At 51.8% G+C, this 21,890-nt stretch overlaps 6 protein-coding genes across 6 annotated transcripts; 4 read left to right on the forward strand and 2 right to left on the reverse strand.

Annotated features, from left to right (window-relative positions):
- Positions 1-3,860: 3,860 nt before the first annotated feature.
- On the forward strand, positions 3,861-5,330 carry MAA_03866 (Regulator of G protein signaling superfamily; the record flags this gene model as incomplete). Its single annotated transcript, XM_007821864.1, has 3 exons — positions 3,861-4,046; positions 4,118-4,553; positions 4,615-5,330. 3 exons carry the CDS (start codon positions 3,861-3,863, stop codon positions 5,328-5,330), a joined length of 1,338 nt encoding a protein of 445 aa, XP_007820055.1.
- A 499-nt stretch (positions 5,331-5,829) lies between these two features.
- MAA_03865 (Type II pantothenate kinase) lies at positions 5,830-7,403 on the forward strand (the record flags this gene model as incomplete). The annotated part of the gene is made up of 3 exons (XM_007821863.1): positions 5,830-6,144; positions 6,251-6,533; positions 6,601-7,403. The coding sequence occupies 3 exons, from the start codon at positions 5,830-5,832 to the stop codon at positions 7,401-7,403; spliced, it is 1,401 nt and encodes a 466-aa protein (XP_007820054.1).
- Positions 7,404-8,865: 1,462 nt separating this feature from the next.
- MAA_03864 (uncharacterized protein) lies at positions 8,866-9,402 on the reverse strand (the record flags this gene model as incomplete). The annotated part of the gene is made up of 1 exon (XM_007821862.1): positions 8,866-9,402. One exon carries the CDS (start codon positions 9,400-9,402, stop codon positions 8,866-8,868), a length of 537 nt encoding a protein of 178 aa, XP_007820053.1.
- A 350-nt stretch (positions 9,403-9,752) lies between these two features.
- Positions 9,753-10,719, forward strand: MAA_03863 (Prolyl 4-hydroxylase, alpha subunit; the record flags this gene model as incomplete). Its single annotated transcript, XM_007821861.2, has 4 exons — positions 9,753-10,126; positions 10,232-10,308; positions 10,374-10,591; positions 10,651-10,719. 4 exons carry the CDS (start codon positions 9,753-9,755, stop codon positions 10,717-10,719), a joined length of 738 nt encoding a protein of 245 aa, XP_007820052.2.
- Positions 10,720-14,322: 3,603 nt separating this feature from the next.
- MAA_03862 (chitin synthase activator) lies at positions 14,323-17,320 on the forward strand (the record flags this gene model as incomplete). The annotated part of the gene is made up of 3 exons (XM_007821860.1): positions 14,323-14,746; positions 14,832-17,102; positions 17,181-17,320. The coding sequence occupies 3 exons, from the start codon at positions 14,323-14,325 to the stop codon at positions 17,318-17,320; spliced, it is 2,835 nt and encodes a 944-aa protein (XP_007820051.1).
- An 869-nt stretch (positions 17,321-18,189) lies between these two features.
- On the reverse strand, positions 18,190-19,013 carry MAA_03861 (Thioredoxin-like fold protein; the record flags this gene model as incomplete). The annotated part of the gene is made up of 2 exons (XM_007821859.1): positions 18,190-18,643; positions 18,817-19,013. The coding sequence occupies 2 exons, from the start codon at positions 19,011-19,013 to the stop codon at positions 18,190-18,192; spliced, it is 651 nt and encodes a 216-aa protein (XP_007820050.1).
- Positions 19,014-21,890: the final 2,877 nt, after the last annotated feature.

Consider the following 21,890-nt stretch of genomic DNA (forward strand, 5'->3'; position numbering starts at 1 on the left):
TGACTTTATTTTCTGCGGACAGGGAGATTGGCGACGTAAGAAGGTGAGAGAGTTGCTGGTCAAGTGTAATTGTAGCTTGATCAAGACAAGCCTAAGCACGGGGAGAGCGATTTTCTGTGGTGTTGGAAACGAGTGTCTATTTGAGTTGTTTAATTTGAACAGCGTAATGGACTTTCAAATTGAAAGAAATAAGCGGATACTTTCGCCTCCCAGTCGGGATTCCGTTTTGTCTTTTCTGCGCGGACTTGCTCGATGGTATCGTTAACTCTGATGAGGGGGCCACCGGAGCGAAACTCAACCTCCCATTCTGAGATGAACTCGGTGTAGCCCCCGGCATGCCGTGACCAAGTTCAAGAGTAGGAACTTTTCATGTTTTGTGAATGTACTTGTTCTGTGCATGAGTAAACGTCTTGAAACTATCGTCTGGCTGGTGCCGAGCCCATTGTTCGCTGTTGCTGATAGCCTGTCGGTCGGGTATTTGGTCACGCGTGCACATGCAGGTAGTGAAACGGAAGTGACAATATGAAACTCGAAGAAGAAATCCACGACACACATGTCCGTAGTTTTATGTTGAAGTCAAGCCGCAAAAATATCGATGATGGCTCAGTGAGATGCGATGATGTCAGTCTATTGCGAATCCAGAGAAGTTCCATTCGACAAGCAAGATGTTATTTGAAAACCCATAATAACAGGACACTAATGAACGTCTTTTCAGGCCAGGAATTCGTCTTGACGCTAGGGAAGTCTGGCGCGTGATGTAAACAGCCATTAAGCCATGTTGAAGATTCAGGTATTGAATTTCTGGAAATGTGCTCCCACAAAAGAGAACATGACTTGACTCCTGTTCTTTCTGCTGCAATGTTTCGAATAGGAGATATATGGCTCTCAAATTTCTGTCCTTGATGGCCCAATTGTTGAGCATTCCATTGCTCCCCAACGTAGCCGTCAAGTTGGCAAGAGCAGAATCCGGGAAGAGCTACTGAATCAAAATTCCATCTCTAGCAAAGTTAAATGGTCGGTTTTCATGCTAAACATATGAAATCGAAATACCAGTAGTTGATCAACCTTTCCCGGGGTGTGAAATGCCGCTGTTGCACAGTTTCACGGCCAGATGGCCTGTTTCCATCTAACTTACGCATTGCGGGCAACACCCAGGTAGTGAAGCAGAAACAACAACAGAGATCCAAACTGTATCGTGCAGTCCAGTAGCCAATTACAGTCATGCAGTCACGGCTGGTTTATGCCGAGCTTTGCCAGTGAGGTGTATTGTCGATGGACTGAAACAGCCCGTCCAGTGACGATTGATTGACATCGGAAGAGAAACATGTGTTAAGATTGTAGGTGCATTCTTAACTCCTTCCAGTCATATCCAAAGTGACTGATCGGTAGTTGATTGACTTGATGAGTCAAGTCAAAGAAACTGAGCGTTTTCCGAGCCTCCGTGTCAGGGACTCTTGACGAAAGGTTGTCTGTGGAGTATGGGTATCTTGAATGCAAGGAACGGCCAATCTGAACCGCGCCATTGGGGCCGCATGGTTTCGGCCCCGTCAAGTCCCTTTGGATTTTGTCTAGTCCTGTTTGTTTTGCACAAACACGGATAAGCCCTTGCGCAACAGCCTACAGGCAAACAGAGCCTACTTTTTCCAAGGGAGAATTCGACCAGACCAAATGCTGTTTCTTCAATTGGGATGTTTCTGGCTTGTGTCGTTGATGTTGCCACGACTTCATTTCCTTGGTCCAGTTTTAGACAACAGCAACTGTGAGAGACCTGAATATGGTGAAGTCATGGGTTAAAGTGTGTCCTGCGAAGCTTGTCTGTTGGGAGAGCTGAAGGCCTCCAAAGCTTTGAGCTAACACTCCGATGAGAATATTCTTGCTTTTCTCAAATGATAGAAATAGTAGGCGATGCAGGAGCCAACAGCCCGGCGGGTGCAACCACCAAGATGCCTCGCAGACTGCGCGGCCGTGCAGTGTATGAACGCGGCGGCTCCAATAGTCGAGAGTACCAACTAGTGACGGGGCTTGCATATATTGCCGTGCACGCTCCCAGTTCTATGGCTTTAACACACGCATGACTCTTGGAGTTCGGCGTGCGAGTCTGGAGATCTGTCGCTCATCCGCAGTTGGTCGCGGGCACGTCGCGGGCGCCAAGAATTCAAAATTGGTTTGCTTGAGATCCACTCTGGGCGCTTCGGCGGTGGTTGACAAATCGATAATCCTAAACATGTCGAGGACCATCTTTCCCCTTCGGATGCCAGCGTGGGTTTGACGACTCTTTGTCGTGGTCGCGTGCTGAGAAGACGAGCGATATTGAGCAGCCATGTCAGAGCTAGTATTTTCAGCTTGGACAATTGGCTTTTTGCCGAATTCAGACCCCAGGCCCCAAAGACCTGGATGAAACGTCCCGTGAATGGACGTCTTATTTGCGTTAAAGCCCACGCGATTCAATAACTTGGTCTGGAAGCCGGTAGATGTGCATGCGAATCGGGTGGCGAGAACGAGGGAACGAGCAGCTATTACCACGATCCGAGCGCTGGCTTGGCTTGCACTCGCCGAGACTGGGTGCATCTGAAACACAAGAGGAAGGAAGGATCAAGGTCAGCTCTCTCTTGCCTCTCAGCCAGGACCAACGACGCCACGCTTTGGCCCATACGTGATTCCTTGCAAACAAAGAACATACATACTACTACATACATCTCCCTAAATCAGCCCCGACAAGCCCAAGAAGATCTGTTTGCGATGTTCCCCGTTTGCTAGCTAAGCCCAAATGGTCCGTGGAGTAGACAGTTTTCTTTCTTCTGTTTGCGCTATTAAGAATGCACGTAGGAGTACACGCACAATTTCCCAACCCGCCTTGGCACAGTTCTGGACTCAACGTGGGACGCGGAAGTTATGAATCGCAATGCCCAGCAAAAGCAAAGCATCATGGTTTATCCGATGAATTAGCCGGCAAACCCTTTGTCACGACCGCTATCGAACGCGCTCAGGCGTCGGTTGCTTCAATATAAGTATTTGCCGTTAACGTTTGTATCACCCGGATACCGGCAGCCAATGCGCTAGTTGACTCGTCTCTGATGACGATTATCTCAAGTACGCGATTTGCTAACTAATTAATTCGCAGAATATTTCCCATTTTGAAACGAACGGCCAATACAACGTGTTTAGCAAAGCGAATGCCGAATATAAATGTTGCAGTCCGCATCGCCCTCTTGGCTTCCCGGCCGGTTTGGGCCATGTACGAGACCCAACATCCCCAGACCAACATTTCATGCTTGGCATCAACCATGAACATCCTTCTAGTTACGTACTAGTAGTATGCAACTTACGAAATGTACTTGTCCATCTCAGATCTGTTTCCAACCAACTACCCGCTTGGTTGTTGTGCAAGTGCCACATCCCGCTTCTGCGGATCACTCCACACGCCACTCCACCATCACCACCAACCGGGAGGCCATTAGCTTCAGTGTTGGTCGTGGTGGTTGCAAGTGCAACAATATTTGGGACTAATATTGCACAGTAGGCTCCTCTTTGAGAGCTAACGCATTTGTTAGCTACCTCTAAGCAATCCCTGCATCACTATGCCTTCCCGTTGGTCGGACTTATATCCACGAACCAGAGGTTGAGTCCCGTGGACTTCGCTTTGCCTTCTCGGGTTATACCAGAACCAACGAGACAGGCCTCGCCTTCCAAATAACCGTTGAATGGTCGCTTGGTTCTGCACATAAAAACGCGTAGTCCCAACCTCTTGCTGCTGCCAGTGATGCTCCTATCTCTCGCCCACTTCCCTCCATCGTCAGTTCATGTATTCTTGATGCCGAGCGCCGGCTCTTCAGTTTCCAGTGCCGACTTTGCTATTCAAGATGGGCTTCCTCTCGCTTACTTACACCCGTCCCCAGCATGTGGAACAGCAAAGCTTGCAACGCAGCCGGGAGTCACTATCTGATGAGAAGACTGATGGTTCCGTCAAGTCAGGTCGATCTGGTCACTCGGCTGGTATACCGGAATCGCTGAGTTTTGATAACGTTTTGAACGGTGGAACCTGCCCAGTAAAGCTTCCTCGCGAAACGAGATTCATCTGCCGAAAAAAAGTCCTTGATCTGACACTTTTCATTGTTAGCCCATGACTATTCGCGACTTTATGAACTATCTGATCTACGTTGAGCACTCTGCCGAGAACCTTCAGTTCTATCTTTGGTACAAGGACTATGTCAAGCGATTTCACGAAGCAAATTCCCCCGATATCTCTCTTGCGCCGGCGTGGACACAGACCATGGAAGACGAAGCGGTTGCCAAAATTCGAAAGGAGCACGCTACGAAAACATGCTCACCCCCAGGAGCTGCTTCAATATTTCGGGGGACAGACTTTGAGAAGAAGGCCCCAGAGATGCCTGAGAATGCCCTCAACCCTTTCAACAGCCCTCCTCAATCCTCCAATGGCGGTAGTAATAAAGGTTCGATTGATGCGGCATCACGTACCATGCCAATTGCGATTTCTGGGTCGTACAGCTCGCAAGCTGCTGATGCTTTCCAATCCGCAGGAGCCAGATTGCCTTGTAGGTCTACCAAGATTACGTCCCAAATGCCCGTGGAATCTAATATACTAATACTAGACAGTCACCATCCAGCCGTTTCGGGAGGAGATAAATCGGGTCATCGCAACATACATCATGAATGGGGCTCCTCGACAGCTCAATCTAGCCTCCTGGGAACAGAAGGCTGCTGTTCAAGCCCTATCGCACACAACTCATCCTACTGCCCTTCGTGGCATTTTCGGGACGGTGGATTCTTCTCTGCGACAACAAGCACACCCCAACTTTGTCCGTTGGTCAATTTGCAACGGTAATCCCGCCCGTGTCTTGTACGCCCGCTTCCTGGGGGTATTTCTTATAGTTGCTGGCTTTGCCATTGCCGTCCCGATTACTCTTAGCAAGCTTAACCGCGGTTACCGTGCTGTGGCCGCCATCCCGTGGATTTTGGGCATCAGCACTTTGGTTGCTGCATACAAGGGCCTGTGTGTTGTCTTGCATGGCATGCACCACCGTCATGTGCGACCTTGGGAACTTTTCATGCAAGATGATGGGGAGAAACCGAACAAGCGTAGCTTTGACTCGTTTGGAACTCAAAACAGCTATGAAGACGAGCCGTGGGTCGTCAAGTACAAGAACCGGAATGTTGTGCGCAAAGTCTTTGACCGCGAGGTTTGGATCCAGGAACCAGCATTGAGACAGATCCAGGATACCATTTTTGTTCAAGCGCTTCTTGCATCTGTTCTTTTGAGCGTTGTTTTGGCTGCTATTTTTGTCGCTGTTCCTCAAGGACACCTGTTCTAAGGGCCAAGGGGTGGAGGATATCTCGTGGGAAGTAGGTTGTAAAAAATAAGCATGTGAAGAGATTAATAATAACAATAACATAGAAGCCAAAGTCTTTTCTGGTTTGAAATGGGGCCGCCCTTGATGGCTTGTTGCTTGTCCCATGTACGGAGTATGGAGCAGCAAAATGCTACATTTTGAGTCGGTTGGTCCGTCTGTATGGGGAAGTTACCGACGACCCGTAGACCTCGGCCAACCGGGTCGGTTCCTTATCGATAAGCGCATTCACTCGGCCAGGTTCCCACTTCCCCTCCACATCCTCTCTTATCAGTGATTGAACTGCCACAACCTGGACGGACCAACGGCTCAGGAGCTGCGCCTCTACCATGTTCTGAGCTCTCAACAATATTTCGCCAGTCAAACGTGAGCATGACAGCACATCGTTGAAGCCGACTGACTTGCCTTGTGACATCCACAGCAAGCACAACGCCCCAGACTCTGCAAGTCTTTGCGCATCCATATGACGCCCGCCGTTGAGCATCGCGACGCCGCCGGTGGTGGTACCGCCGCCGGTACAATGCGACAGCCTGTGACCGAGGCAGAGGCGTCTAGGACTGTGATTTCGACGGAGGAGATCAACAACACCATTACCAGGCCGGGCAGCGTCAAGATCAATGTTCAAGGCGCCTTTATCGTCGATCCGGATACATCTACCCCAGCGGTGGGCACCGCGACCAGCTCCCACGGCAATGGGCGCGGAAGCCCGACGCATCACGAGACGAGCGATATCCGATTGCCAAACCACACCGCTGTGGTCAGCCATATTGCAGTCGATGTCAGTATCTGCGTATTCCCCCCCCTATTGCGCGGCGCGGCGAGAATTGGGGACCTGGCTGTGACCCGAACGACTTGTGCGCTAACCCAAACCCTTCCCTGGATAGATTGGCGGGTCGCTCATTAAGCTGGTGTACTTCTCCCGTGAGGTGCATTCCATGGAACCCGGTGGCCGGCTCAACTTTCAGATCTTCGAGACTGATCGAATCGACGATTGTGTCGAATTCATGAAGCACCTGCGTGACAACCAATTGGCCCTCAATGGCTCCAAGCCCGGAGAGCTGTGTGTCATGGCCACTGGCGGTGGCGCATACAAATTTTACGACAAGATTCGAGATGCCCTCGGCGTTGACGTGCTGAGAGAGGACGAAATGGAGTGTCTCATTATCGGTGAGGAGCTAACGCGCAGTACTGTATTCGTCGCTACGCCAAGGCTAACAAGTTGGTTCTGCAACAGGTCTCGATTTCTTCATCACGGAGATTCCCCGGGAGGTCTTTACGTACTCCGAGACCGATCCTATGCACTTTGTGACTCCGAGGGAAAGGATATATCCTTATCTTTTGGTCAACATTGGGTCTGGGGTTTCCATTCTGAAAGTCGATGGCCCTCGATCCTACCAACGAGTTGGCGGCACCTCGCTTGGCGGGGGTACGTTATGGGGATTACTGTCATTACTGACGGGCGCTCAAAACTTTGACGAAATGTTGGAACAGGCCGGTCACGGCGACAATGCCAATGTTGACATGCTTGTCGGCGACATCTATGGCACCGACTATGGCAAGATTGGGCTCAAGAGCACCACCATTGCATCATCCTTTGGCAAAGTGTTTCGCAAGAAGAGCTTGGCGGAAGCCGCGGCCGCCGCGCACAAGGGCCAACCAAACGAAAAGGCTGGTCCGATTGAGTTGGGGTTTACAGAAAGCGACATTTCGAGGTCGCTACTATACGCCGTCTCCAATAACATTGGACAGATTGCGTATTTGCAGTCGCAAATACACAATGTATCGGACATTTACTTTGGCGGCTCATTCATCCGCGGCCACCGACAAACAATGAACACTCTCAGTTATGGTCTGAAGTTTTGGAGCAAGGGCGAGAAGCAAGCTTATTTCTTGAGGCATGAAGGCTACCTTGGCGCCGTTGGCGCATTCTTGAAGCGGCAACCGAAGAACTGGGGACGTAGAAACAGTCTTGAGGGCATGGAAGAAATGCTTGAACTTAGGAAGAGCGGAAAGGTAAAGGAAGCGTTGGCATTGTAATCAGCGTTGGTCCGACACATTACCATCTATTCTTGGATATGGCTGTCCAAGTTTGATCAACCTTTGGCGATGAAATACTGGGAGGCAGCTCTGTTATTTTTTGCCTTTTTTAACATTTATGGAAGCGTCTCCTACGACAGTACCAAAGCGAGGGCATTACATCGCATGGGAGGGAATTACATGGTCTCCGTCTGGGTAACTTATCAATTGCCTGCAAATATGTACATACACAAAGGGGCAAACGATTTGATCTACATGGACATAGAATCCTGGAGCACACTGCGGAAACCTCATTTTGCAGAGAAATCATATAGAAACGGTTCAACACATGATTGGAATATAAAAATAGCTTTTGTAATACTACTACTATTTCTTGTCATTATTTTCTCCCCCGTCCTGATGATGCTCCCGCTTGCTCACACTCATCCAAGACAAATTTGGTTGAGACACCTGCCGACAATGAAACAAGCCTGCTGCGCGAATGGCGTAACAACCAATAATGTCCGGGAACAGACGTCTCTCAATTCCTGAGCGTTTGCGCAGCAGTGCCGTCATTTAGTTCCCGTTTTCCGAGGATCGCGTCTCCTCCCTGTGCTGCGAAGTGCGTGACGTACGGACAGTAGACACGAGCCTGTTGCCTTGCACGCCGGCTTTTTCTTCCTACTCTCCAAACACATTCCACGCTTTGATCGAATACGACTGATACTCACACCCTCTTCCAACGCCGCGATGAGAGTTGCGCTTGGGCTCGTTGCTGCTTTTGCATGGCTCGTAGCCGCCGACGTGTGTGGACCTGGTGCGGCGATTCCCTTGTGGCTACGCCGCGGCCGTTAGGAGGGACTAACTGCGTGTAGGAAACCAGTGTGGTTCGGAAGAATGCTGCGTCGATAGAGATGGGAGCAGGAGCTGCCAGCCTCTGGCGCAACTGGATGAGCGATGCGGTGAGTTGCAATACTTGGCAGATGCGGCGTTATCTTGGTACCAAACGGGTTCTTATATGCTGCGTTAGCGACGGGCCCTGTTAACGGAGTGTACATGGGTCGGTGTCCCTGTGATGGCGCAATTGATTGCCAGATTGGCATTTGCATTCGAGTATGAGGTGTGTGCTTTGCAAAACGTCAGGACGTGATAATAACTATATTTAGGAGTGAAGCGTATCCTGGGATACCTCGATGCAGAGCACGTTGGTAAATCGGAGGCTGGGGCTATATCATGAAATATCTAATATACATATAAGTACAAGTTTCATATCTCAGGGGGTTGATGCGTGGACGCATTGAATTGCTTCATGTTGATGCTGTTCATGTGGTGATGTGCGCAATGTCCAACACACTCACAGATAGAACATCAGGCGGTTGTAGAGTGACAAATTTGTGTCTATATGAGATTTCACACTCCCACTTGTATGAGAAGGTTGCGAGGTGTAAGAAATGCGGATGCGAAAGGTAAAGGGTGGCACGGTCTACTTCTTGGATTCCGTCTTTTTATCCTCTGACTCTGCTTTGTGCGCCTCTTCGGGCTTCTGCATCCCCAGCTTTTCCAGAATCGAGCCCATCATTTTCTCCATCTCCTTTTCGTCCTCTGGCGAGAAGTTGCCCGGTCTTCGAAGCGCGGCCTGCGTCCGCTCTCTCAATTCTCCAATGTTGCACAGATCAAAGGAATACGCAAGCCCGCCTGTCATCATGATTCCGAAACTGGTAACATTGAGCGTGGCCAGCCCCAACGCTTGTACGGCCATGAGCGACCTCTCCCCCGGATCAATGTGCAGCGAGGCCCGGTTGGACGAGTAAAACCTGGGGTAGCTCTCGAGTTGGCGCCGCAGCACAGCCCTGCGCGTCACGGCAACCGAGGCGGCCATGAAGCCGGCGCCGGCGAAAAGAAGACCCAGCTGCTTCAGTTTTCGCTCCGACGGCGATAGCGGCGCCGACGCGTGTTGCCTTGATGATGATGCGTCCGATGAACCCGGTAGTTGGGACATGGCGGTGGAAGCGTAGGCCATTGGGCGCAATCTGGGGGCCGATGGGGTGAGCTGAATGAGGGAGGACGATCCAATGAAGGGGTCCTTGTGGTGCGGCGGTCGCGTTACGCTTCTTCGCAGTGGTGTTTTGTTGTGCCGCACATTAATGACGGTGTGGTCGAGTTGAAAAAGTGAGTTGAAGCAATGATGTGGTTGAGCTGTTGAACGATTGACTGGAAGGAAGCTGATTGGTGCGCTGGGTCATGAAGTACTACTTGACGACTTCGCACCAAACGGCAACGCCCCGCCACCAACAAAAGACATTTGATGTCAGATATTCTTCTCATGCTGCGTTGCGCCAAGGCTTGCCGTACACGCACCAGAATCTTGCAATGCCCAAGCCAAGGTCGGCGAAGCCGTCAAAAGCACATTCCACAGCTTCAACACCAACTAAAGCTGTCACCCTTCCGGACTGGCCACAATTCAAGCCGCCATTGCCCGTCGTCGAGCTGACGCCTGAATTACATCCCGCAACGTCAAAAATTGCCACAATCGCCTCGTTCTTCCCCAAATCTCTCTGCAGAGACTACGTGACGTTTCTTAAAACCCTGCCACTGCAGACGACTCCCGGAAAGCCCAAGCGCGGGGAGGCCGTTCGAGTGAATGATCGCTTCCAGGTCGACGATGCCGTCTTTGCGAACAGACTCTGGGAATCTACGGGGCTGAAGGAGGCACTGACTGAAAATGAGGACGTTCGAAACCTTTGGTACGTCTTTGTTACTCAAAACGAAAAAAAAACTTGTAAATTTGTTTCATGTGCGCACCGGCCGAGGTTGACATGCCGACATGCTGAGTCCATTTTCATTCACAGGGGCGGACAGCCCGTTGGTCTGAATCCAAACATACGCGTCTACCGATATTCCAAGGGCCAGTATTTCGACTGTCACTGTAGGTGTGTTTCCAAGTGTCCTGCCGCATATTCGCAACGCCTCTTGCTCACGCGGGCGCTGCAGATGACGACTCCAACAACTTGACTCTTGCCACAGAACCGCCCACGCCTGTACGTACAACCTGGACTCTGCTTTTGTATCTCACGTCCTCCGCCGAAGGCTGCGTCGGCGGAGAGACTGTGTTTTACCCGAATGATCGGAAACTTCCCTCGGAGGAAATCGCCGTGTCATTGGAAACCGGTACTCTACTGCTGCATAAGCACGGCGACGACTGTTTATTGGTACGTCTATGCGCGACGGAATTGCTGGCAAGACCGAACAACTAACCGTCGTTCAACAGCACGAAGGACGGGAGGTGAAGTCGGGCGAGAAGTGGGTTCTGAGAACTGACTTATGCGTCCAAAGATGAGAGGCGCGAGATACCCAGCTCAGAGACGGAGCTGAGCTAGCCGAGTGTCTGTTGAATGGATTCCGGGCTTGGACCCCGATTCATGCACCCGCTACCAGGCGACTGTGTATATTTGACCAGCGTGCGCGGACGTCGTTGGACGTTTGCTATCGCTTCTATTAAAAACGTCTACTGCCCAGGTGTTGGGCCAAATCAGCCTTCTGGGAGTAATGACTGGCATGGCAAGGCGTTCGCTTGGGACAGACTTCGCATGCCGCGCTAGAGATGGTTATGTATACATGAGTGTAGCTGAAATTTTGTCCTTTCAAGAACCTAGGTGCAGTCTTGACCAGTCTCAAGGCGAGGACATATCAATATTGTGTGAGTCGTTTAACACTACAAAATACTCCGAGACCAAGGTCCCCTGGTAGGTTAATGCATGGATGGTAATCTTGACTGGGCTGCAACGCATTATCCATCATCAATTACTCCGTAATCAACATTAAATTAACCAATTCTCCACCTCATCCTGTCTTGATACTTTGCGTAGCAATGGGCGACGGAATTGGCGAGCTTCTACCCGCATGAACTGGACGCATAAATGTTTAGATAAGCTCTTCTTACTACCCGATGCCTTGACCTTGACCTTGACCTTGACCTCACTCATCTTATCACGTCCGGCATCCGACAGATGGCAATGCGTATACCTCCTTTTTTGTGTTCTCCTGTATCAAATCATACCTTCACTTAAATATATTCAGCAAAGTCACCAGCAACGAGGGGCTTATCTTTCGAGTCGGTATCCCAGCGTTGGATTGCAGCAATGAATTGGGCGATTTGCATTCGACTATCGCCCTTTCCAGGGCTTTCATGCCAACTTTCTCCTCCAACTCGCTCACCCGGAGGTCGAAAAATCGACCTAGAAACGGTTGAACTTGTCCTCTTTGTCATTCCATGGGTCAACGTAAACCTGGGAGGGCTGCTTTGCTAATAGGCCCATGTCATCCACGCAAAGATCGACGAGAGCTTTGGCTAGATCTTCGACTGGGTCTTTTGTCGTCCTCATGTTTATGATCAATCGTCTTTGGATAGGAGTCAAGCTCCAAGTTGACATGGTTTGGATTCGATATGGTGAGCGGTCATCGGGCCATCGCCTTGGTAAGGCAACTTTATGAATGAATCGCATAGTTGCCTTAGTACCGTTATCAAATTCTATCGTGACACCGCAAATTAACTGCATCGTATACACAGTGAAGGGTGTGGTTACTTCTATACATGTGGCTAGGTTCTCTCACAGTCAAGTTGCGGCGTCAAGCATGTCACACCGCACATCATGGAATGGCAGATATATACTAGTACCAGGCATCAGATGGAAGAGACGCCGGCGGCTACCTATTTACGCTACTGCATGGACGACAGTTATTTTGTTTGACGGGCCAGTATGATCCGAACCGTTTTGTTACAGGAGTGCGCAACGTTGGCGGATAAATGGCCATGGCCAATCATGCTGGCCAGATGCTGGCATTTTGATACAGCAGCGAATGAAACTTGCAAAACACAACGGTAACGTCGGGCATGGGCAGAGTCTGTGACCATTGCTGGACATTGCTGGAGATGCCTCGCCATTGGTTCATGCTTGTGAGACTCAGCCACGACATTTTATTCTGGCGGTCGTTGTCCTGCTCCAATCAGCGCCGGCGGTTCACCGGGTAGGGGTAGGGATCTGGGCCATTAAATGGCGTTATGTAGTATTACTCTGTACTCCCTACTCCGTACTAAGCCTCGTCTTGAGATGAACAGTCGACAGCGAATCCAGAACCACGCTTCGGTATCAAGGAAGAAGCGCGAGTCGAGGGCGGCAAGCTGCGTATTGATTGGATTGTAGGCGTTCTCGTCTGGACGTTGGACAGGAAACTACTATAATACTAGCAATAAGTCCATGCTCACCGTGGCATCCATGTTGAGAAAGAATGAAGCTTGGAACTCGCAGTCTAACCTGATGGATATTGTCCAATTTCCTGTCATCAAATGAGCATGCTCCGTCAGATTGGTCGATGCCACATTCAATGGATGGGCAGGGTTGGAAGAGTTGGAACGCTTAGGACGGGCTGGATGCCGCATTCGCTTGCCCACAGCTGCAGGTACCAGCTCTAACTTTAGAAGCAGCATTGACGGCACGGGCAGGGACTGGTTGTCAACGGTCCTTTTGAGCACATGGCCAGATGACCTGGCGTAGGCGACAAGGCGACACCACAGCGGCCGTGGTCAGCTGGTCTCCTCCATCCAGGTGGCATGCGGCAGGACTTGACGGAGGTTGACGCCGTTGGCATTGCATCCGAACCAGTTGACATTGTCACTTGGCTCGTCTGCGCAATGTCGGACCTGCCAGCAACCACCACCAGGCCAGACGGTACATAGTACTTAGACATGTACTACCAGTCCTCTGTACTCCGCATGTGCGCAATGCTTTCTGTTGCATGCCTGCCCCCCTTTTTTAGCCCCTGCAGCTTCCCGCCCCTCACCGGCGTGGACATTTCTAACGTTGGCGCCGCCAACCATCAACCACCACCACTTCTTGATCGTTGATCACTCGGATGCTCCTTCTGTGCCGCAAACTTTAACGCCTGGTGTCTAACGTCAAGTCCGGCAGGCTCCTTGGCAGCAGCTAGCTTGGCTTGGGGAGCTCGCATCAATCCTCGCTCTTTCCCTCTTGAGCGTCGAGCGCGTGTCGGTTGTAGCAGTGATACATGCATTCAGTCCAAACCCAATCCCCACCGGACCTATGCACTTCGGCTTGGCTCAAGTGTTCCATTGTGACATCCACATCTTGACCTCCACCTTGGCCGAGCAGAATTGACCAAGTACAACAATACCTCATGGCAACCACACGCTGCGCGCTTCCTCCCTCTTGCCCAACTATCCTCTTCTTCTAGCTTGTCCAACACGCCCGGTACTTCCCCTGCCACAACATTGAAGGCATAACGACTACACTCTGGCTTAAGCACCTCCATCATCTTACTTTGCTCCTTGTCCCCCACGCCTGTTTAAGCACCGAGTAGACATTTCTCAGTCCCACGACGACAAATCACAGCTCATCGCTCCACGATCCAACCGTGAGGTCGCCGTCACCTCTGTTGCGTCTGGTGTCTGCAGACACACGGGCGAGTTCACTGTTGAAACTGTCGATTCCGTGCGCCCCAAGTCGAAACACCACCCGCCCCAGATTGACGTCGGACCGCTGCCTTTGACACAAACCACTTCCCGATGCCTTGTTAAGCAGTCGCTGTGAAACCGAGGACGACCAACATCAGCTCTTTTTTGTCCGTATTAATTTTTTTTTTTCTTTTTCTGTTTTTTTTTTTTCCCTTCCTCCTCATTCCGCGCCTCCCCTTATCGATTGCCGCGCCCCGGTATCTCTTCGCGACTCTTGGTATTTGGGTGCGCGGTGTGTGTGGCCTGTCGTCTCGGATATGGGATATGCAGTATCTTGTCGTCTTCTTCCTCGATCACATATAGCCTTTTAAGCAGACAGAAACTCCTAGTCTTCGACGTCGAACGAGAAAGCGCCCCGTTCGCATCGCCACCCTTCATCGGAATTCAGGACCCTGACACGCAACAATCGACATGGCCTACCAGGGAGGCTATGGTGGAGGTGGAGGTCAGCGACCGTATGCTGGTCCAGCGGCGCGCCGTCCTGCACCCCAGGGAGGATACAGCGAAGCTCACCCGCAGCAGCAATTCGGCGGTCGGCAAGCTTTTAATGATTATCAAAATGGATATGCCTACGATGGCCAGGGAGGAGGCCACAGAGACGATGGGGCTCAACGATATCAAGGCAATTATGTGCCTGGCCCGGGAAGAGGAGGCCCAATGCCTCCGTATGCAAAAGAAGGTGGCTCTATACCTCGTCCGGGAACTGCTGACGGAACCCGGGGAGGTCCATATTCGCAGGGTAGAGGCATGGGACCAGGACCTAGTCGTGGCATGCCACCACGAGGTGGTCCTCCTGGAGCGCGACCTGGTCAATATCCCCAAGGAGATTATGGCGGTAAGCTTTTGCACGGCTAGGAAGCTCCTGCGCGTCTGAAAATATCTGTACTGACGCTTCCACTTTCCCCTTGCCTTTTATACAGGCCGAAGACCCCCTCCGAATCATCCAGCGGCCGGATATAATGGCTATGACCAGGAACGACAGCTGGCTGGCCAAATGTCAGCTATGGACTTGCATGGACAACAGTCAAGGGCCGATGGGAGATCGAGCTATGAAACAGCACGAAGTCCAGATCAGGGCTATGGGGGTCCGCAACAAGGCCTGCCTGCCGGACAGGCTGGTGGTAATTTTGGCCATTATGATGGTGCGTACGGCGGTGGGCCGCAGCGACCCGTAGGGAACGGGTTCGGTCCTCCAGCAAGGAGTATGACGATGCCAGTCAACGATTTTGGTTCCTCACAAAATATGCCTCCACCGCGACGAGTAGGTACAGCACCTTTCAATGGAGTCTCCGGAGCAGGAAGCGTGCCAGCAAGACCTGCAACAGCCAGCGGCCATCGCCCTCCCCCACAAAGGATTTACCCAGCAGATCGTCAGACACCGTCTGCGGACCCTTATGGTGGTGGAGCATACAATGACGACCGAGGGGCATACGGCAGCGCTGCAGCACCAACGGGACAGGCTCCTCACCCGGGTCCGTCATCGTCGGTTGACGATTTGTACGACTCATATTACGACGGTCCCGGGGTCAACGATTCCGATCCGCGGAATCAGTACGGAGCTCAGCCGGCCAGGTCTAGTTATCCCGATTTCCAGTCTGCACCTGCCGACCCAGGCCGTGGATCCTTCGACCAGTCGATGCGTCCCGCAACGGAGCAGACGCAGCCCGGTGCGCATGGTATGCCGAGACTTCATCACGCCAAGTCCGAGGCCAATTTTCACGAACCACAAGCTGCGGTCTTTGAGATGGCTGGTGATATACCTTCCGTGCCCCCTATGCCACAAGTGAAGCCTTACCAGCCGGGATTCGGCCAGGGATATGGTGCACCGCCCGCTGGTTTCGATCAGTTGCCTCCGCGAGGACCCAGTGCACCTCCGGGTCCCATTCAAGATGTGAGAGGCGGGGGTGCCATGGGGATGGTCAGGCATGGCGCAACGTCGTCGACGCAAACGAATGTCGATACCCTTCCTTCACATCCTACGCCGGTTCGTCCAGGGTTGATGGCTAATTCCGTGGTGAATATGAATAACCGGCCTCCCCCTGTTCGAAACTACGGCGTTGTACAGCAGCAGCAGCAGCAACCGTCCCAACAATACAACCAATCCCTGCCGCCTCAGCAACAGCAACAACAGACCGGGCATGTTGGAGGTGGATATCCCGCTTCTGTGGAAGCAGGCCAGTTTCAGGAGCCAGTGACGCCGCAGGAGCTCGAACGTCTGCGAATGGTTATTAAGGTGAACGCCAATGACCAGGAATCAGCTCTGCGTCTAGCAAAGCGCCTCATTCAAGCTGCCGATGTGCTGGCTCCCAAGCTGCCTGACCCTAAGCAGCGGATGAAGGCCCGTGAGAGATACCTCATGGATTCGCACAAGGTTCTCAAAAAGCTTTCCAACGCACAAAACTCAGAGGCCATGTTTGTTTTGGCTGATAGCCTCGGAAAGGGTCTGTTTGGCCACGAGCCGGATAACAAAGAAGCCTTTACTCTGTATCAGTCAGCGGCCAAAGTAGGACATGCTGCTGCTGCGTATCGAACCGCAGTGTGTTGTGAGATTGGTCATGAAGATGGTGGTGGCACGCGCAAAGACCCCCTCAAAGCGATGCAGTGGTACAAGCGCGCAGCTACGCTCGGCGACCCCCCAGCCATGTACAAGGTAGGTATGATTCTCCTCAAGGGACTGTTGGGTCAGCCTAGAAATCCACGCGAGGCTGTAGGCTGGTTGAAGCGTGCTGCAGAGAGGGCGGATGCAGAGAATCCGCATGCGCTCCATGAGCTCGGCCTGCTTTACGAATCGGCGCAACCTAATGACGCGATTATCCGAGATGAAGGCTACGCCCTGAGCCTGTTTCAGCAGGCTGCAGATTTAGGCTACAAGTACTCACAGTATCGGCTTGGCTGTGCATTTGAACACGGCGCTCTTGGCTGCCCAATTGACTCGAGGCAATCTATCTATTGGTATTCGCAGGCAGCTCAACAGGAAGAACATCAGTCGGAGCTAGCGCTTAGTGGATGGTACCTGACGGGAAGCCCGGGAGTTCTGAACCAGAGCGATACAGAGGCATACCTCTGGGCAAGAAAAGCGGCTGTGGCCGGCTTGGCAAAGGCTGAATACGCGATGGGATACTTCACAGAAGTTGGGATTGGCGTCCCTGCCAACTTGGAAGATGCAAAACGGTGGTATTGGAGAGCTGCTGGTAAGTTGTCTTCAGACATTTTTACACGGTTTACCACCAAGCTACCCCTTCGGTGATACTGACGTTCTACGTTATTAGCGCAAGACTTCCCCAAAGCAAGAGATCGTCTTGAAGACCTCAAACGTGCAGGCAAGGGCGGACCTGTTAGACCTCGGGAACGACTTTCACGCAGTAGAATTGAGAAGGAACGACAAGATGGGGAATGTACGGTAATGTGAAAAGATGGCCAATGCTGAGTTGTAATCGGCCAGGAAAAATTCTCATGAAGGGAGAACTGGGATTCTTTTCATACTGGAGTTTTGGCGTTGTATTTCTCTCCGAAAAGGAAACGAACATTAGATGCACCAGAAGGCGTGTTCTTTTGCCGGGAGATAGGAGGTGTGGCTGGCATCGATTACGAGATATGATGCTTGTATGAAGTAGGTAATGTATCAGTAGGTGGGAAATATATTCTACCAAAAGGTTGAGCAGGTGGCGGCTGGTGTTTTGATGCTGTTGAGGCCTTGCTGGAGGGTATAATATGGCGTGATGACAGTGCAAATGATAACGATGGCTATGCTTCTTTGATATGACGCCATGGCATGATTTTGCAGCCGGTTTCATAGTGCTACTTTTCTAATATACTGTTGCGGGGTTCAATTTTTCTTTTCCCGGCTCAGTCAAAGTATGCGACATGTACAATCTTGGGTTCTGTGATGGTAAAATAGATTTGGGAGGCTCGGCGGCGGAGTTACGTAGATGAAGGATGGAGGAGGGATGTCAATGCATTGACACATCTTTGATGAGCTTTCTTCAGCTGGCGCTTTTGTGGTGTCGGAATATTTCATCCAAAGGTCGGGCATCATAATGTAGAGACATAATCACACTCTGGACACCTACATTATAAGTGCTGAAGTTTTGGTGTAAATTGTGTTCAGATATCAAGACCTTGGCATCTTCAGAATGATCAGTGAAGTGGCTATGTCCAGGTACAGATCAGTTGTTTTCTATGAAACATGGAATAGTGATAGTACAAAACACGTGGTGATGAAAGCGGCGCTGACGAGGCGTCGTCGGTATCAAGGAACACATGTGCTCCGTGGCGTCCTCATTTCTTACTGCCGAATAAGCCGCCAAATACAGATGACCCCGGACCCCCGTCTCCTCCACCCCCACGACCTCCATGCCGGCGTGCCTCGTGCTGAATCCATTCAATCAAGAATTGCCGATCTGCGAGTTTACGCCCATCCGTGACCTTTGTGGCTGTCTGGGCCTCGCCGGCGTCGAAGCTCAGCAGAGTGGGGATAGAGGTGATCATATAAGTCATGGCCAGGTTCTCCGTGTAAGACGAGGACGACATAATGTCAGGGGCATCGAATTCGACAGGTGCAAAGGCCACGCCACCTTCTGACTCGCCTGTGCCGGACTCGACTAGGGATTGGATCAGGGGAAGGACAGTACGGCATGTTGGACACCATGATGCTGTCCAGAGGGTCAGGAGGGGTATGCGGGATGAGGAGGATAGGGAGAGGTATGTGTTGAAGGTATCGGGGTTGCGGATACTGTTTTGCGTTTGGATAAATGCTTCTTGTTAGTCAACCGTAATTCCGTATGTTTGGTGCATGCAGATGTCGGACTGAGGTGCGGGCAATACAATGCCGTTTGACCTCAAGCTGGTCCGATATCAAAGGCTTGGCGGTAGATCCGTTGTTTTTGGGCATGGGGATGAACGTACGGATTGTAGACTTGGTTCTTGGGCTGACGAGCAGGGGTCGTGGACTGGAAGGCTCTCAAAGACGCAGCTGCATGCAGTGGGTAATAATGAGGCCGCGTGACGGAGGTCTCGCGCACCGCCAGATTAGCCGCCGCAGCCTTGGTGCCAAGCCGAATTGTACGGGGCGCGATGTTGCTGCTGATGATGATGGGGGGCATGGCGGAATGGCCTCGAGCTTGGTCGAGTCAAGTGTATGCTCGTGGGTGTGGTGTTGAATCTTTGATGGTTGCCAACGTGGGCGGATGATGGACAAGGCGCCTGCTGGTGGCTGGTGACGCGGGTGAAGGGTTACAAGCTTGGCGGTTTACGAGGTCAAGTTGGATCAATTCGCAAGCCATGCACTCCAACTTTAGGGGCTCACGGGTGGACTCCAACGGCTTTAGAGTTGGGACGGAGCTTTCTAAGCGACACGAGTCCAGATGTCTTTAGCGATGAGGTCATAATTGGCCTGACTGGAGTAGGGGTCGTCTCAACGGATGGTTGACCGCAAATTGTCGTCTTGGCGGCATTGACATGGTCGTTATCGTACAGTATGTCCCTAGATGGTTATTAGCCTCACTAGCATAGAGTCGAACCATGGTGCTTCGTACAACCTCGTCATTATTATTGATAGGCTGCCGCACCAGTCAATCACAGGATGTCAACGTCCTGTCCGATCTCCGTCGAGCCCCCATGCCGTGGAACTGAGGCGGCAGCCTCTTTGGTCACCACCCCGCAAATCTTGTAGCAGTGTCGAGAAGGGGTCTGGTTTCAGTAGTAGTACGGAGTACTCCGTATTTGCACATGTTTGTTACTCCGTACATAGAAGTTCCTAAACGGCTTGACAGCCCATGGCGGGGAGCCGCAGCAGCCGTAGGAACGACGATCTCTTCCTTCCACAAGTCAGCACAAGCTAATCCCTGCAAGCAGCTATGGTCAGCTACCTAGGCAATCATTGAATTGCCGGTTCCAGTCTTGCGAGATGGGGAGGACATCGTCATTGTGCATACTGAAGGCTTCAGGTTTACCCAACTCGCAGCTCCAGCATTGGTGCGTGGAAGCGCACATGGCTGTCATCACGGTCATGGAGAGGGAAGACCCAGCAGGTAGCAACAGTAGTAGCGATGATTCAAAGTTTCAATCAAGCATGTCTCTGTGTAAATATTTGCACCCTCAAAGAGCACTGAGCAGTGGAGGTGTCGAGGCGACTCGTGCGTGTTGTGCATTGTGTGTATCGCTCCTTCCCCAGAGGCCTCGAGATGGATGGCGGGGGAAGGAATGGCCGTTAACCCCGAGTGCTGTGCGTAGGGGTCTCTGCCCGCCTGACCGTCAACTGGTGTCCAAGGTCGACTTCGATATTGTCAATCCATCAGCTGAACGGGTCGGTTCGAACACACCAGATTATTTGGGTACGGCTCCATACGACGTAGCGGTGTTTAGTTCGAGCCCTTGTTGCTGATTGTTCCTTGTCCACGCCATGAAACAAACACGGGCACTTGCTCCACCACGTCAAATGTCTGGTTCGTTTGGCGTTGCCTCTCTAGACTCTTGACCGTTAGTTTGGCCAAGGTGGTGCATACCGGGATAGTACTATTGTTTATGTCGGTAGCGTAGCATGGCGTATGAGTTGATCTGTTGGAGTCTGATGACATGAATGGCATTGCCTGGCCTCCCTTGCCCCCCAGCTGTGACGCGCCGAGTCTATTTCAACCTCGTCTTGATACCTCATCCATATTTTAAGCTGAACTCGTCCCTTGCAACCCTTCATCATCCTTTGGCCTTTACAGGTACAGATATCGGTTTTGCCTTGGGTGCCAACCAGCCGGGCCCTTGACTGGATCAGCGTTGGCCATGTGGATTGGATTTGGACGCTGAGACGAACACAAAGGGCGTCTGAACTTCTGATTCTGAAGCCTCGAGCGACCTGAAGGGCGAGAACGTTGTGGGACGTGGTTGCCCTCATTGCCGGTCAGGTGAGCCTTTTTTTTTTTTTTTTTTTGCCAGGACAAGATTGAAGCATTCCATCCTCTACATTCTCCTCGCCGTCGAACGCACCCGTCTGGGCATTCTGGGTCCTGGTGGCGCCGAGCCACGGCTCACCATGCAGACACCCAGACTGCCAGACACGGCATCACCACCTGCAAATTGCACCGCGCTCGTGCACCAGCATCTCCACGCTCCTACGCCACCCGCACTGTCCGCTGCGAGCGCCTGCGAGCCCCTCGACGCCCCTCGTTCGCGCGATGTTCTGGATTGTACAACCACATGTGCGCCCTTGCATCCCATCTCCAGCCGCATCAAACAAGGCAATCGCCTATTCAGGTGCTGAAGTCGACACCAAGTTGGCGGCGATCGCATCAACGCCAACCCCAAGCAGTGTTGGACTGATAGCTGGTGAGGACGGCCATCTGCGAATTGCGAACTGCGAACATTGAACGGCTTTGCTCCTTCCTCTGCCCAAAGCCGCATCTTACCAACTTGGCATTTCTCTCATGCATGTGCGTCATGCATGTCCATCGTGCGCTTGCATCTTGTCTCATCTCATTTTGTCCTCGCACTGCCGGCTCGCCAACTCGCTGTTACCTTCTACAGTCACTTTCTTCTTTTTTTCCTGCACGATAATTCCCCAAAGCCAGGTCTGGATCCCGTCTTGACTTGTACTCCCAGTTATCCCTTAGCCATCAATTCGATCCCTACCGAGCCTTGATGCCGGTTACCCGGCCCTCACGCACCCCCTATGCATCTTTAGACGTATATTACTCAACTACCTATGTCCTATGCCTCTGTTTCTTTCCTGTCATTAGTTGGCGTTTTTTTCTCGCTTTACTGTCACCGCAACTCCTAATTTATCATCCCGCAACCTTTGTCCGTCGGCTTCCTCCGTCCAATGCCATTCCAGCGAGCGCGACTGAAATCTATCTTGTATCCCGAATGCAGTACACCGCACATATTTCGCCATCTGAATCCGCCATTCTTTCTTCGGCCATAAAGCTTACAATATTTCCAGCATCCCGCCTGCCGTGCGGCGCGTACGCGAAGACTGCGTAAATATCTCC

The sequence above is a fragment of the Metarhizium robertsii genome (assembly GCF_000187425.2).
Source record: "Metarhizium robertsii ARSEF 23 chromosome Unknown MAA_Scf_3, whole genome shotgun sequence".
Taxonomy (NCBI): domain Eukaryota; kingdom Fungi; phylum Ascomycota; class Sordariomycetes; order Hypocreales; family Clavicipitaceae; genus Metarhizium; species Metarhizium robertsii.